Source organism: Myxine glutinosa, chromosome 12 (genome assembly GCF_964187855.1).
Source record: "Myxine glutinosa chromosome 12, kmMyxGlut1.1, whole genome shotgun sequence".
NCBI lineage: Eukaryota > Metazoa > Chordata > Myxini > Myxiniformes > Myxinidae > Myxine > Myxine glutinosa.
The window spans coordinates 32,798,031-32,815,258 of NC_136272.1; the positions used below are offsets into that span (position 1 = coordinate 32,798,031).

Here is a 17,228-nt window from a genome sequence, read left to right on the forward strand (position 1 = left end):
TTGCACAATCCAGTCCTCTTTACCAAGCGCGATTCCTTCAATCCTCTTCACAATGCGCAAGCCCAAACATGTGAGTCCTCTCCGCACAGTCCTCAATAAACCAACCTTTCAACGAGTCCTCATATATTCCTTCTGGCCAGTCCTCTCGAAGGGCTTTGTGTGCGCGTTTTTATAGCGCCGCCCAGCGAACCCTCTGGAATTTGCCAGCCGCGCTCTTACCACGCCCCTTAAGCCATGCCCACCGAGCCCTGGTTGGTTGTTGGCTCTTACCGGCTCCGCCTTTGATGTGCTGCTTGACGTGGCCACACCCCGACCTCGCGCTCCTTCCCCTTTCCAGGCCTACCTCGTGGCATTTGGCTGGTTTCGAGCAAAAACCCAAGAGCAGCGAATGCTGCTGGCAAAGGAGGTGGATTAGCCGAATCAGGGCGCGGGATGGATGCCGCCCAACGAGGTCGGTTTGGAGGGTGGGCCGCAAAATGAACGGGACCTACTCTTATTTATTTTACACAACGCAGGTATCACTATTGGAAATGGCCTTATTCTCACATATACTATGACATAACTAATGTTCTAAGGTGGCCTACGTGTTGCCTGTGGACTAACTATGGGGGCAAACCTTTAACCTTTAATGATCATATATGTACATTCTCAGAACCGCAACAGTATGTTTAGTAATCCACTGGCACATCTGCAAAAAAATTCAATACCTAGTACCAAAAACCCCAGAGAAAAATGAACCAAAAGCAATCACTGAAAACAAGGAAGTAACACTCACGTATGACCTAAAGATCCCATTGAGCGTGAACATAGAAAAAAAGCATTGCAACCGGATATAGTACTTACGTACATATAATAAAATCCAACATTGTTAATTGAGGTTTCAGTACCCACCAATTTTAGCCTAAACAACACAGAAATCAAGAATATGACCAAATACCAGGATCTTAAAAATGAAGTGAAAAGATCCTGGAAGCTGAAGAACGCCAAAATTGTACTAGTGATAACAGAAGCAATGGGAACGATAAAGAAGTACCATATAGAGATATTAAAACCATCCTTGGGAATATTACAACAAATGGAAGCTGTCCAGGGCTCAGTGACGATCCTGAAAAGAGCCCTCGGAACAAAACTTTGAGACCAAGAAAACTTCACAACCCGGTCCCTGAATCGTGACCCCTTAAGCGAAATGGAGGTGGACTTCTAGACCTGGGAGGATTCCATTGCACCTTCTGAAACCCGTCCATGGAGATACAATCAACGACACACACACACACACACACACACACACACACACACACACACACACACACACACACACACACACACACACACACACACACACACACGGACGGACGCTTCTCCTTTTAGCAAGAGATGCAAAATATAGTATAATTTCTCTTGGACTGGCCCCAGAACTTGCTTAAACTTGGTTAAAGTTCCTTCTAACTTGGTTAAATATGGTAGTTTTGGGTGGACTGTTATGATGTGCATTGACATCTCGTTGTATGGCTTTTGTGTGAAAGTTATTTGTTTGTACGAATGAACACAATTTAGAAACCCCCCAATTGTATTGTCCACCGCTCCTTCGCTCCTTTCTTATCCCATCTCCAGGCGCTGCATGACATCATTTCTGGGCACCGAAGGGGGCAGAAAAAGTACGGGGGCAGAAAAAGCAGAGCATGAAAGTTATAAGGCAGCCAAAAAGGCTGCAAAGAAAGAGGTAGCAAAGGCGCAGGAGGCATGTAGGAAAATGTTTGGAGAACGCTTGGATTTGGAAGAGAGTCAGAGAGCGGTATTCAGGATTGCAAAGCAGATAGCGAAAGAGAGGTGTGATGTGATGGGGGTGAGTTGCTTGAAGGATGAAGTGGGACAAATCGTTGTGGACCCAGATGGAATTAAAGGAAGATGGAAGAGATATATGGAAATGCTGTTGAATGCAGAGAATGAATGGGATGGCAACATAGAGAGTAACCCAGTTTTAGGACCGGCAGAGAAGATAACTGAGAAGGAAGTTGAGGAAGCGATAAAAGCAATGAAGAGTAGAAAAGCGGGAGGGCCGACGGGAGTTGTGGGAGATATGTTGAAGGCAGCAGGAAGTTGGGGTGTGAAGAGAATGACAGAGATCTGTAATCTGGTGGTGAAAGAAGGCCGCATTCCAGTGGATTGGGAACTGAGTACCCTCGTCCCTCTATACAACAGGAAAGGTGACCCTCTGGACTGTGGCTCGTATCGAGCGATAAAGTTATTGGAGCATGGAATTGAAGGTATTGGAAAGGGTGTTGGAGAGGAGGATAAGGAAGAAAGTGAAGATTGATGAAATGCAGTTTGGGTTTATGCCAGGAAGAGGAACGACAGACGCGCTTTTTATTGTAAGGCAGTTGCAGGAGAAGTACATGGAGAAGAGGAAGAAGTTGTTTCTTGGGTTTGTTGATCTGGAGAAAGCATTCGATAGGGTTCCACGCGAAGTAGTGACATGGGCATTGAGGAAGTTAGGAGTGGAGGAATGGTTGATCAGAGTAGTGATGGCAATGTACAAAAGAGCGTGCACAGCTGTAAGGACGAAGGACGGGAACAGTGGTGAGTTTGAGGTGAAGGTGGGAGTGCATCAGGGGTCGGTGCTAAGTCCACTACTATTTGTAGCTGTGATGGAGGTGCTGGCTCAGAATCTAAAGGAGCGTTTACCGTGGGAGTTGTATGCAGATGATCTGGTGTTGATTGCGGAAAATATGGATGGACTGAAGGAAAAGATGAACAAGTGGAAGGAATGTATGGAGACAAAAGGTCTGAAGGTGAATATCGGAAAGACGAAGGTGATGACAAGTGGCAAAGCATGTGGTGAGGTGGAAAGAACTGGGAAGTGGCCGTGTGCTGCGTGCAGGAAGGGTGTCGGAGTGAACTCCATTCAATGTACAATGTGCGCTGAGTGGGTTAATCAAAAATGTAGTGGTCTGAGAGGGTCATTAACCAGTATGGCAGCTACATTCAAATGTAAGTTGTGCACAGAGGGAGCTGCAGATGGAGGAAATGTTGAGTTGGATCTTGGAGACGGCTTGAAGCTGGAAGGTGTGAAAACATTTTGCTACCTCGGAGACGTGCTGAATGGAGAAGGTGGATCAGACTCGGCAACGATTGCTCGAGTGAGATGTACATGGAAGAAGTTTCGGGAACTGAGTGGCGCGCTGATGAGGAGGGGAGTGTCGTTGAAGCTGAAGGGAAAGGTGTATGCTGCATGTGTGAGAAGTGTTATGATTTATGGGAGCGAGACATGGGTAATGAACGTAGAGCAGCAACGAAGGCTGGAAAGGGTGGAAATGCGAATGGTTCGGTGGATGTGTGGAGTATCGTTGAGAGAGAGGAAGATAAATGATGAATTGCAAAAGATGATGGGAATAGAGCCTGTGATGGATGCTGTGAAGAGAATCAGTTTGAGATGGTTTGCTCATGTGTTGAGGAAGGATGGAAGTGACTGGTTGAGAAGAGTGATGGGAATGAATGTAGAAGGATGTAGAGGATGGGGAAGACCGAGAAAGACTTGGCTAAAGATGGTGGAAGAAGAAATGCGGGCAAGGGTTTAACAAGGGGATATGTAGAAAATAGGGCAAAATGTAGAAGATTGTCATGGGGACCGCAAGGCGAGAAAAATGGCCTTAAAACAACCATTCTCCCCTGAACAACTATTTTCTCTCATATATTATAACACCCTTTTCTTCTTTTCCTACAAAAGGATGCTTTCGTCTTGCTCACCAAATCTATTCATTCCAAAATATATATATAATACCATCTCTTACAGTTCCTCCTTTCTACATTCCCTAAACTATCCAGAACTCAACCCCTCCTTCAGTGTCCTCAAATGTATTTTTGACTCGAAGGTCTCAAACTCATTTTGCAAAAAATGTTCGTTTCCCATGAATCGTACATTTTTCAAAATCCAATCTCACCCCTCCCCTCCAAATCCTCCCCATCACCCATCCCTTTCAAATCTCCCCCCTTGCCCCTTCCCTCCCCTCCCTCCTAAACTCCCCCCACACCCCTCCCCTCCGAGACTCTCCCTCGCTCCTCCCCTCCTCGACTCCCCTCTCACCCCTCCTCCTCAAAGCATCCTCCCTGCTTCTTCCCCCTTCCAACTTTCACCTTCATCTCCCCCAACCTTCTGCCTCGCTCTTCCCCCTCCTCAAATAACACCTCACTGTGCCTCACCCAATCTCCAGCAAACCTTTTGTCCGCCCCATTCTTCCCTTTCTCCAAGCTATTCTGAAATCTCTGAAATCTCTGACGCACCTTCAACAGCTCTCCCTACCTCTTCCTCCTCTTCCACATCTTACCCTACCCCTCCCCCCCCATGTTCTGGACCCGATGCTCCCCCTTCCTCTTCATTAACGGTATGGACCTCAAACATCCGGGGCCTTCGCTCAAACTTGACTCATCTCTCCATACAGGTTGCTTCTGACAAACCAGATGTGATCTGCTTAACAGAAACTTTCCTCCTTCATGATGTCTCTGATGCCTTGGTATCTCTCCCAGGTTACTCTCTCCTCCGGTATGATAGACCTGAGCCTCGTCCTGGAGGTGGGGTTGCTATCTTTATAAAAAACTCTCTTCCTCACTCGCCCTCCACTGCCCTCTCTCCACCTCACCCCCAGGAATACCTTTGGCTACGGCTTCCCCTTCGCTCCCACCTTTTGTTCATATGTGTGTCGTACCGTCCACCAAACAGCGATGACTCCATCTACATCTCGCTGTCTGATAATATGGACCAACTTCTATCTACCCATCCCAACTCTCTCTTCCTCATATGTGGTGATTTCAATTGTCACCATGCCAGTTGGCTGGGTGTGGGTACCCCTCTCACCAGCCATGGCTCTTCAGCAAAGGACTTCTGCGACTCACTGGGACTGACACAATCTGTCAATTTCCCGACCCGGATCTCAGTCAACGGAGCATCTTCTCTTCTGGATTTGGTTATGACAAACTTCCCTGAAAATGTCTGCTGCTCTTCTTCTGCTCCAATCGGCTCATCTGATCATGTGCTTGTCAAAGTGGACATCTCTCTGACCATTCTCAGAGAGCCTCCTCAGCGTCGACGAGTCTGGCATTTCACTCAGGCCAACTGGCACGGTCTTCAAGCAGCCATCAATCATCTGGACTGGTCTCCCATCTCTACCGCCTCTGACATCAACTCATCCTGGGAATTCTTTCAAAGTAAATTGCTCTCTCTCATGCACAGATTTATCCCATCTCGTCTTCAGTTGTCATACCCTTCCTCCCGTCCATGGTACACGGAATCTTGTGGTGAGGCTGTTGTCCTGAAACAACTTGCTTTCGTCTCCTGGAAAGCAAATCCAATGGAAGGAAATCTCATTTCCTTTCACAAAGCCCGAAACAAGTGTGTGTCCACCCTCAGGAGAGCCAGGAAACAATATCTCACCGTTCTCAAGACCGAACTCTCTTATCTGTCTCCCTCTTCCAAATCCTGGTGGCGTCTGGTCAAATCTGTTTCTGGTGTTTGTTACCCCTCCATCCCCTCCCTCACCTCAAACGGCTTAACGGCTGACTCCGCACGTGAAAAAGCTGAATGTCTCAACTCTATGTTTGCCTCCAAATCTTGTGTCCCAAACCCATCCCTCTCTGTACCCACCGTACCCAGTCGTACCCAGCTGCTCCTGGACTCTGTGTCCTTTCCTCCTGACAAGGTGGAAAAGTTTCTGTCAACCCTCGACTCTGATTCTGCAACTGGTCCTGACGGCATCAGCCCACGGGTCCTAAAATCATGTTCTTCCGCTCTTTCACTCCCTCTTTCTGTTCTCTTCACCCTCTCTTTTGCTCAAGGTCATCTGCCATCTGCTTGGAAATCAGCCAACATCACCGCTTTGCACAAAAAAGGTGCAAAAACAGATCCCAGCAACTACAGACCAATCAGCCTTCTCCCAATTATCAGCAAAGTCATGGAATCCATCATTGCTTCAGATATGAAATCTTTCCTCTTCTCCAATGGCTTGATCTCTGATCATCAATTTGGTTTCAGACCTGGTCACTCTACTCTGGACATGCTGCTTCTGCTTTCTCAACAATGGATGGAGGTCCTCAACGCCAAACAGGAAATTAGAGCTGTCTCCCTTGACATTTCACGTGCCTTCAATACGGTCTGGCACCCTGCTCTTCTCACAAAACTCTCCTCCTTTGGTATCCATGGAAATCTCCATGCATGGCTGGCGGACTTCCTCTCTGGTCGTAGTCAACGTGTGGCCCTGAATGGGTTTCTCTCATCTCCTCTTCCTGTTCAGGCTGGAGTTCCCCAAGGTAGTGTTCTGGGCCCTGTGCTTTTTCTGGTCTTCATCAATGATCTCTCTGACTCTCTTGAAAATCCTCTCTATCTCTTTGCTGACGACTCTACTCTCTGTCGCTCCATTCCTCATCCCTCAGATCGGCAGTCTGCAGCCTCCTCACTCTTTGCAGACCTGGACAAAATCACAGACTGGGCAAACAAATGGAACATGTCTTTCAATCCTGATAAATCTCTCACTCTTACGATGTCTCTCCAAAAAGACCGACTGGAAAACCCTCCCACCCACTTTCTGAATAATCTTCTCCAAGAAGTTCTGTCACTCAAGCTTTTGGGTCTCACTATTTGCCATGATCTTTCCTGGGAAAACCACTTTTCAAATCTGGCCTCCAAAGCCAGTCGCCGACTGGGCATCCTCCGTCGTGCGAAGTCCTTCCTTGGCACACCTGAGCTCCTCACCACATACAAGGCTTTCATCCGCAGCTCTATGGAATACTGCTCTCCCCTCTGGTCTGGTGCTCCTGCCTCACACCTAGCCCGTCTTCACGCTGTTGAAACCAAAGCGTTCAGAATCATTGGAATCTCCCACGACGAAGCTAACTCCAAGGGCCTTTCACTCACTCACCGCAGGCAGGTTGGTGGTCTTTCCGTCTTCTACCGACTCCTCTCTGGCCTTGCCCCCCCAGCCCTCTCTGGGCTCTGTCCCCCAAATATTCCTACAGGTCGCACAAGATCTGCCTGCAACCCTCTTATGGTTAAACTTGCAAAATCAAGACTTTCTGCTCACCTTCACTCCTTCATTCCTCTTTTCTCCCGCCTCTGGAACAAACTCCCTCACTCTCTTCAATCCCACTCCACCCTCCAGGTCTTTAAAACAGCTGTTCACCACCATCTCTTATCCTCCCCCATCCAAAACCTTGATCTTTTCTACCCCCGCTAATTTCGGTCCCCTTGTGTTTTATACCTCTCCCCCCCCCCCCTACCCTTCCCACGCCTCCTGCCCCCAAGCCCTCTCCCTCCCACACTTCTCCCTGATCTCAAATGTTGTAGTTGTGTGCTTCCCCTTCTCTCCCTATCTTGTCTTCCGCTCCCTCTTTTTGTATATTTTGTTTGTCTGGTTGATTTGTTTGTGAAATAAATGTTAGCTCTTTCACGAGCCTCGATTCAGTATCCAAAAAAAAAAAAAAATTCATATTTCATATATTCATCACCATTGAATAATATGGCTAAAACCTATATTGTATATAGCACGATATCTCAAAAAGTTATGGATGGATTTGGAAGAAACTTGGTTGGCAGGTTGGGTGTGTGGCAAGGATGAATCAATTCGATTTTGGTGAAGATCTGAATATGGATCCGGATACGAGAGTTTTTTTTATTTTCTAAGTAATTCTTCACCATTGAGTTATCGGGCCAAAAACAATATGTAGCATGATATTTCAAAAAGTTGTGGGTGACTTATTCCAAAACTAGGAGGATGATTTGGTTAGGCGACAAGAAATGCCGATTAGATTTTGGTTCAGGTCTGCATCCTGATCTGGCCTATCAGTACAAAACGTAAACTGTTCAGCCTGGCAGAGGTATGCACTATACCGAGTGCCATTCTAGTTGCCTCTGTTTTCTCCACTCCTTTTCCTCCCTGTTCTCCTTCCTCCTTATTTTCCCATATAATTTGACATTTGTTTTATTATCATTTTTGCCTCGGCATTTTTGTATCGTCAGCAGAGCAGAGGCTGTGTGCATGCACTTCCACAACTGCTGATTCCATTTATTTGTTTTGGATACGACGTCGAGGATTGTGGACGAACTAGAACATAGAACGGATGAGGATGTAACAGAATAAAAGGAACAGTGGAAAAAGAGAGGGGAAACACACCAACAGCATGGTTGTGGGACAAATTATAGGAAGACTTTGGGAAATAATAATAAGAAGCACTCCTTTCACATCTTCAGGCGCATAAGGCTGCCGAGACTGTTTTCCATGGCTAGGGGGCACAATCCTGGACGGGTCGCCACTCCGACGCAGGATACTCGCATGGCTCATTTGGTGTTATGGTCAATCCACTTGGTGTTAGGTTAACAGCACAACAGGGCTCAAACTCAGGACCCTAAAATCTTAAGCCAGCCACCTTAACCATTAAGCCATCACAAGGCTGGAGAAATAAGGGATGCGGAGAAAACCGAGGGCTAGGAGAGGACTCGTGGGATGTGGACGAGATGGATTACAGCCACAAACTCTCAGGAAGGAAAAACTGGAAACGTAAATTTGCTCGTTTCTTTCTTCTTTTTTCTCGTTCATTCCTCCAGGAGCCTCGTTCTTCCAATAAAAGTGGGCTAATTTCAGAATTGGTTTTAGCTGAAGAGGTGTGCCTGCATGAGTCGTTGTTTATGAAATGTTTTCTCATAATAACCAGATTCCATGAAATCTGTGGATTTTAGACCTGACTCCTGAGCGATTGAGGTTTTCTTTATTCAGTGTTTTGCTTTGTTCTGCTCTGACCTCAAGCCCAATGGAGGAACTTGTATCACATGCAGTGAAAATATGTCAAGTGAGATGGAGGGGCTTTTTGCAGGCAATGGACAAATGAACACTGTATCTGAGAACCTGGAATCCCAGCACAACCCAGGATGATGAGCTAATATTCAGATGGGAATGCTAGTCTCAGGCTTTTATTTATTTATCCTTGTGTAGGTCACTATTGGTTAGGGCTGTTTGTGCTCTTAAGTCATGTCCTTTTAGCAGACATTTTATGTAATGGCTTCAAAATTATGTAATGGTTTCAAAATATTTTTTCCGTGTCACATGTGTGTGTACCTGTATAATTAATTAATAAATCATCCAGCCCCCTCCCACCCTTCCCCTCTTCCTTCAACTTTCCACCCTACTAGCTTGACTCGAAAGCCTGTTAAGAAAAGCAGAATGAATTCTTTTAGCGTAACCGCATTTGTTGTTTTTTATTTTATATATATATTTTTTGTATTTTTATGTTGGATCTCCACTGCAGTTATCAGTTATCATTCTGTTGAAGATATTGAGTTGAGTTGAGTACCAGTTCACTGGTAATTCCCTGTTTGTCGTTAAAGGCGGCAAAAAGGGTTGGCGTCAGGAAGGGCATCCGGCCGTAAAACATTGCTTCAAATAGGGGACCGAAAAACAACAACAACCACGGTTCCCGAAAAAGGCCAACCCCCGCTTTGCGGGGAAAAATGGCCTCTAAAGGTGGTTTTTTTATTTTATTTATTCTGTTGAAGCTTTTTATTCACCTTTCACAACTATTTATGCACCTGGTACCTGTCTTGTGAATGTAGTTCCTTTTTTGAATGGTTTGTTTTACCACGTGTACTAATGTTTACTTAGCCGTTGTGATATAATAAGATGAAATAATTTGTGTTTTGACTTTTGAAATCAAGGAAGTCCCTAATGAAGGGAACCCCATGTGGGTTGAAAATCTTTCCGCCCGAAGATTTATCATTTGATTTTATTAACTGAGACATTTCTGTGGCAAAGTTTTTGTAAGTACAGTAGAAATACGAACACCTCCCACTCATCCCACCTCCTTCCAAATTTCCAGATTTTCCTTTCTAAGACTGTTTCTGTGTCCTGCCATACCCCTCATTTCCTATGGGTCCTCCCATACCCCTCATTTCTCCCCACACCCATTGTTTGTCCAAGTGTCCCTCTGTTTCGTCCTTCAACCCTGCTGTTGGTGTTCCCCCCTCTCTCGAATGTTGCTTTTGTTCTGTTGTGTCCTGACCCATTCAATGCTCCAGCTTTTCCACGAGCCTTGACCTTGTATACAAAATATGCCTTTAAGGAAAGAACACAAAGCTGGCCCATTGTTGAGGACCCTGGATTGGATTCTCTCTGAGGAGGATGGGTTGGAGGGGAGGGGAAGGTTGTGTGTTCAGATCGAGCTGAACAGCCGCAATATTAAGGATTTGGATTTGAAGCTTCTCAAAGGAATTACCATGTCACTATTGGATTATCGATTAAACCCAGCTGGCTCAATGCCCTTCAGGAAGTGGGTGGGGAGGCGTGAGTGATGTGCCTGCCCCACCTGATCCGATCTGCACGTGATGTAATTTAACACACTGCGGTTAATTCAAATACTTCCTTTTGCCATTTTGAGGTCCGAATAACTGAATAATGTAAAAGCAAATTAATGCATTGCTCAGAGGTGTGAAGCGATGCTCTGGCAATGTCACAAGTCTTCTGTCCGCACATCATCTGCGTTAATGAGGAGTTATCATGAGTCAGCAGGAGTGTTTATCCAATAATTTAAAACAGTTGGTTTTGTGAATTGTATAAAAATGTATAACATAGGCAGGTGCAGTGCCCTCCATAAGTATTGGAACAGTGAAATTGAAATTGTTATTATTGCTATATATATATATATATATATTATACTCAAGAAATTTGGATTTGAAATTAAAAGATGAATATGAGACAAGAGTACAGAAGGTCAGCTTTTATTTCTTGGTATTTCGATGTATATATGTTTTACCATCGTAGAACAATATCACTCTTGCTATTGTATGAACAGTAAGTTCAGTTCCCCCCCCCCCCCCCCCCCCATTTTAGGTCAGCATAAGTATTGGAACAGATTAACTTAAAGTAAATTTAAGTAGTATAATAGTTAGTATTTGGTTGCACATCACTTGCATGTAGTAACTGCATTGAGCATGTGACCCAATTATATCACCAAACTCTTGGTATCTCCCTTTGAGATGTTTTGCCAAGTCTTCACTGCAGCCTTGTTCAGTTGTTGTTTGTTTTGGGGGTTTCTGACTTTAGTCTCCTCTTCATCAAGTGAAATGCTGCTCCATTGGATTTCAATCAGGAGATTGACTTTGCCAATCTAAATCCTTCCACTTTTCCCCTCAAATGAACTCCTTGGTTGTATTGGTAGTGTGTTTTGGGTCATTGTCTTGCTGCATGGTGAAGTGCCACCCAATGAGTTTGCAGGCAGCTTCTTGTACATAGGCAGACAAAATGTTTCTGTACACTTCGAAATTCATTCTGCTCCTGCCATCATTAGTTACATCATCAATAAAGATGAGTGAGCCAGTTCCAGAGGCAGCCATGCAAGCCCAAGCCATGACACTACCTCCACCATGCTTCACAGATGAGGTGGTATGCTTTGGATCATATGCAATTCCTTCCTTTCTCCACACTTTCACCTTTACATATCTTTGGTAAAGGTTTATCTTGGTCTCATCTCTCCAGAAAACTTTGTTCCAGAACTCAACGGCTCACCTAGCTGTACTTCTTGGCAAATTATAATCTGGCCTTTCTATTTTTGGTGCTGACGTGAGGTTTAATTGTGCGGTGTAGCCTTTGTAATTCTGCTGTGAAAGTCTTCTGCGAAAGGTAAATTGTGAGACTTTCACCCCTATACTCTGGAGGTTGGTGGTGATGTCACTGACAGTTGTTTTAGGGTTTTCTTCACAGCTCTGATGGTTTTTCTGTCATCAACTGCAGTTATTTTCCTTGGCCGACCTAGCCATTGTCTGTTAATAAGTACACTAGTGGTTTCCTTTTTTGTTTTTTCAAGATATTCAAAATTGTTGGATTTGGTATTCCCAATTTTTGTGCTATGGTTCTAATTGAATTCATCTGTTTGTTCAGCTTTTCCAAATTGCTTGCTTTTCTTCTATAGACATTTCTCTGTTCTTCATGTTGGTTTATGCCTACTGACTCCAAAGGCAGACTCTTAGGGAAAAATCAAAGGCTTAAACCAAGACTAGACATTCACAGCTCTTATGTGTGAACAATCAATGCAAGAAGAAACACCTGAGCAATAAGAAACACCTGTCAGTCATCTATCTGTTCCAATACTAATGCTTACCTAAAATGGGGGGACAGAACATAAAAAGTGTTATTGTTATACAATGGTAAAACGTATATGTAGAGAAATATCAATAAACAAGCATTCTGAGTATTGCACTGCAATACATGTCCCCTACCGGCAGTCTGTCACCCGGAAAACTGTTGGGGAAATTACCAAAGTTCAAAGTGCCATAACTTTGTCAAAAATGATCGAAACGTCGTGAAGTTCGAACTTGATCTGTAACTTATCATGAGGAAACCATGTACCAAGTTTGAAAGCATTAGCATTAAGAGTTTAGAAAAAAAGTCCGGAAAACTGTTCTTTGTGGGACGGACTGACAGACGGAGGGACGGAGTGCAAACCTATAGTCCCCTCCGGTGTGCACCGGTAGGGGACTAATAAAAGCTGACCTTCTTTACTCTTGCCTCGTATTCATATTTTGATCTCAAATCCAAATTTATTCAGTGCATAGCAACAACAACAAATTTGATTTCACTGTTCCAATACTTATGGAGGGGACTGTATGTCATGACATAGCATGGTTGTTGATCTCATCATTCTGACTGTGCACAATAGGCCGAGGCACGTTTGGCAGCAAGGAGGGCGGCCCGAGCTGAGGCTAGAGAGATCCGCCTGCGGGAGCTGGAGAGACAGCAGCGCGAGGTGAAAAATCAACAATCATCTTGCTTCGAGCTTCACAAATGAGATCTTCTCTTCTGTATCTTGCATCCTTAATCACTCTTGTTCTTTTATTTATTTCTACTGAGGAGCTTTTCACCTCTTCAGAGATTACTAAGAGAAGAGCCCAGTATCGGTGAAGTAATTGTTGCTGACTGAATGTACTGTAGTCATGTTTATGCAATCCCATGCACATATTACCCTGAATAGCTTTTCCTTCCACTCTTCATTCATTAGCACATACCCTGCATGGCGGGAGACAGGGTTTTGCAAACGTGTGTGTGTATGTGTTAGTTATGTATTATAAATGACAGTTTAGTATTTGAATAACAGTTTGACCCATATGTGAAGGATGTGTATGTGCTGTTTGGTGGACATGTTATATTGAATGTAAAATGTGCATTATTAAATGTATTGTATCATACAGGGTGCTTCAAAAAGATGGACCCGATTTGAAATCGCTATATCTCTGCAACCACGAACCGCCCATAAATGAACCTCTTACCACTTGAAAGGGCGGGGCATAGAGTTTCAAATGACCACCACTAGATGGCTCTCCCAGCGCATCAACAGCCTCTAGCCTCAGTCGTTCGCAAGATGGCGACCCCGCAACACAAGGCGTTTTGCATTCTGCATTTCAGCAAGACTGAATCCGTAATTGCGGTGCAGCGTGCGTTTCAACGGCGTTTTGGCATTGATCCGCCATTGGAAAAGAGCATTCGTCGTTGGTACCGATAATTTGAGAAAACAGGCTGTTTATGTAAGGGGAAGAGCCCAGGGCGACCATGCACTTCAGAGGAAAACGTGAGAAGAATTCAAGAGAGTTTTCTGCGTAGCCCGTGCAAGTCCACTCGTCGTGCCAGCCGAGAAATTGCGATCCCTCATACGACTGTCTGGCGTATGTTAAGGCGACGTTTAATCCTGAGGCCATACCGGTTGCAACTGGTACAGGCTCTTCGTACAGGTGACAAAGGAAAGCGTGTAGAATTTAGTGATGCGATGTTACAGAACATGGAAGACGACAGCTTCTTACCACGTTTGATTTTTAGTGATGAAGCAACGTTTCATCTAAGCGGTAAAGTTAACCATCACAATGTGCGCATATGGGGACTAGAGAATCCACACGAAACTGTAGAGCATGAGCATGATTCCCTGAAAGTGAACGTATTTTGTGCCGTTTCTCAAATAAAGGTTTATGGCCCTTTCTTTTTCGAGGGAAAACAGTTACGGGGCAAACCTATCTCGAAATGCTGCAGAACTGGCTCTTTCCACAACTTAATGAAGATTCCGATGACTTCATTTTTCTGCAAGATGGAGCACCGCCACATTGGCACCTGCAGGTTCGACGTTTTCTAAATGACACACTGCCTCAACGTTGGTAGGTCGCACGGGACCCCAAGACTTGGCGCTACACTCTTGGCCCCCAAGATCCCCAGACATTACACCCTGCGACTTTTTCTTGTGGGGATACGTCAAAGACCATGTTTTTGTGCCACCATTAGCGACTAATCTGGATGACCTCAAAAACAGAATCACGGCAGCGGTGACTTCAGTGAAAGAAGACACTCTGAGAGACGTTTGGGATGAATTCAACTATCGTCTCGATGTTGTCCTTGCAGCAGGTGGAGGGCACATAGAGCATTTATATAATGGTTAGTAAAACTTGATAACTCATTAAACCGTTTGTAACTTTCTGTGTAATTGTAACATGTTGCCATCGTGAAATATACTGCTTTGAAATTGGGTCCAACTTTTTGAAACACCCTGTATAATGGAATGTGTGATGGGAGTTGTAACTATACAATAACACATTAAATCCTCTAGCGAGTAGAGTTTGAATAGCGATGTTGCATTGATGGGTTGACTGACTGCCTAGACGCAACTGGGGTTGTGGATCTATTGATGTCGGTAATCTACTGATATTGGTCCATGACCGAGGTTGTTGATGTGCCGTTTGGAGAGGTTCTGGGCTGAATGGATCCAATTATCTCGAGGAAGAATGGTGTTCAGCTGATGATCCATGCGGTCGGGAAACCAGTCAATTTCTTACAGTGTGTATATATGTATATATGTGTATATATGTGTATATACAACTTATAATACAAATATTATGTTTTAGAAAATTGTGCAGAACGGACATTACAAAAACGAGGTGTGTGTGTTTCAGGCTGCGATTGATGACCGGACAGATTCTGGTTCGTACACATCATTGTCAAAACCTGTCTCGCCTCTGTCAACACCACGGGTCTGTCAATACAAGCCTTCTACTTATTTCTTTATACTGTACCTTGCTGTGCTGTGTGCTTTTATCTTCTTTATCCTCTTATTATTCCTTTCCTTGATTTCCTGATTGGGCCAACTACTAATATAATTTTCACTAATTTATAATCCTGTGTTTTCTTTTGTTGTGCCTTTCCTGACTCTTAACCTCCTAATTCGTAGCCATCTGCCTTTTATCCTGAACTTTTCTCCTCTTCCCGCACTGCGCGGGTGAGTCTCTGTCTGTTTGACCACAATCTCTTTTTATAATGCTAACATCCCACTTGCAAGTTGTGCCACCAGAAGCTGCTTTTCACATCCACGACATATTTTGCTGCCGAAAGGGGGCCTATCCACTTAAGGCAATTGATAAAGGTCGTGAGATGATACTGATGTCCATCTATTGTTTTAACAAGCTCATGTCAAATCTGTGAGGGTGGCATAAGGCTTTCAAGGCCACTGTTTCACCTTCTTGGGCAAGGCGGGGCAGAGTTTGGGGCATGCTCGATAAGTTAACCCACTAATCTGTAAGCTTTCAAAGAGCTCTTAGCAATCCTTTCAGGTGGGCATGTAGCATAATATACCCATCAACATACGAATTCATTTCTCGAAAAGGGGGCCATCTGCATAATGCTTATGCAAAGTTGCGGAAAGGGAGTTGAGAAATTGAAAATTGAGAGAAGAATAGGTAAGGAGGAGGGTCTGGGAGAAAAATAAGTTTTATTGGGGAGAAGAGGAAACTTGGGAAAGCTGGTTGGGAAGAGATACATACATAAATACTGAGGTTAATTTTTCAAATTCATCAAAATTGTGTTAAATAAAGAACTATCAGTTGCATTTTGTATACGAACCTAGAAAACGATGCCAACTCATCCACCTCCGGTGACTTTACATCAGACAGATGGCCAAATATTCTGCTATTTGTGTATGTAATATGTAGATGGCCCCTAAATCATGCATCTTAAACTGGATAAAAAAAAAAATCTGTTAGAATGCATACTTGCAGATGGCAAACAAGATTGAGACCAAGCTGGGGAAAGAGGTTATACGGGCGGTTCCCAAAGCACGGTGTGCGTACGAGTGGTACACAAGCAGTCTGCCATGGCAATTTTTTGTGTTTGCCAATCTGTGCATGCATATTCTTCCTTGTAGTTTTTGGCACCATCTAGCGGCCATCTTAAAAGACCGACATGTAAAAGCATTTTAACACAAGAATGCATCCTGGACTTACAAGTTGATTTTTTAAACATATTTTCTATCTACTATGGATTACAAAAGGTCTATTGATGAATCAATCGGGTGATGAAGTCGATCTCGATGAAGAGGCTATGGATTTATCAGGTCCTAGTGATTAAAGCCAAGATGCTTCACAAAGATTTTGTAAGCATTCCACAACTAGAACAGCACTGTAGAGTGCATACCTCTGCCAGGCTGAACAGTTTACGTTTTGTATCCCACTGATAGGCCTGATCTGGATCTGATTCAAAATCGAATCGGCTTTCTCTTGTCGCCTAACAAACTCATCCACCAAATTTTGTCATAAGTCGTCCACCAATTTTTGAAATATCTTGCTATATATCGTTTTGAGCCCCAACTCTCAATGGTGAAGAATCACTTTAAATCACTTTATCTCACTTTAAAAATTAAAAGCTACTCATATCAGGATCTGGATTCAGATCTTCAACAAAATCGAATCAATTCATCCTTGTCACACACACAATCTGTCCACTAAGTTTCGTCTAAATCCGTCCACAAGTTTTTGAGACTTCATGCTTCACAGAATATTGTTTTTGGCCCCATCTCTCAATGGTGAAGAACCACTTTTTCTTTTCTTTTTTTCGTGTACAACATCGAGGCTTGTGTAAGAGCTAACATTAATCACATAACAAACAAACTGACACATAAAACATAAGATAAAGGGAGCGGGAGACAAGATGGGGAGAGAGAGGGAAGCACACAAGTACAATAGCAGAGAACAGGGACATCAGGAGATCTGTGGGAGAGAGAGGGCTTGGGGGGGAGGGGGCATGGGAAGGGGTGGTTAGGGATAGGAGAGGTATAAAACACATGGACACTGCTAGGATTTCCAGGAAAGAAGTCTGTATTTCCAAAAAGTGGATCTGGGGTGAATTAACGGGGGTAGAAAAGATCAACATTTTGGATTTTTTTTTTTTTTTTTT

At 44.1% G+C, this 17,228-nt stretch overlaps 1 protein-coding gene across 6 annotated transcripts in view; it reads left to right on the plus strand.

Annotated features, from left to right (window-relative positions):
- Positions 1-17,228, plus strand: part of LOC137437989 (leucine-rich repeat flightless-interacting protein 2) — a 107,396-nt gene that overhangs the window by 15,080 nt on the left and 75,088 nt on the right. For all 6 annotated transcript variants that reach the window (XM_068132813.2, XM_068132815.2, XM_068132814.2 and 3 more), the window contains exons 2-3: positions 12,688-12,774; positions 14,957-15,034. In XM_068132813.2, coding sequence (XP_067988914.1) covers positions 12,688-12,774; positions 14,957-15,034 — 165 coding nt within the window. The remainder of the gene's footprint in view (positions 1-12,687; positions 12,775-14,956; positions 15,035-17,228) is intronic.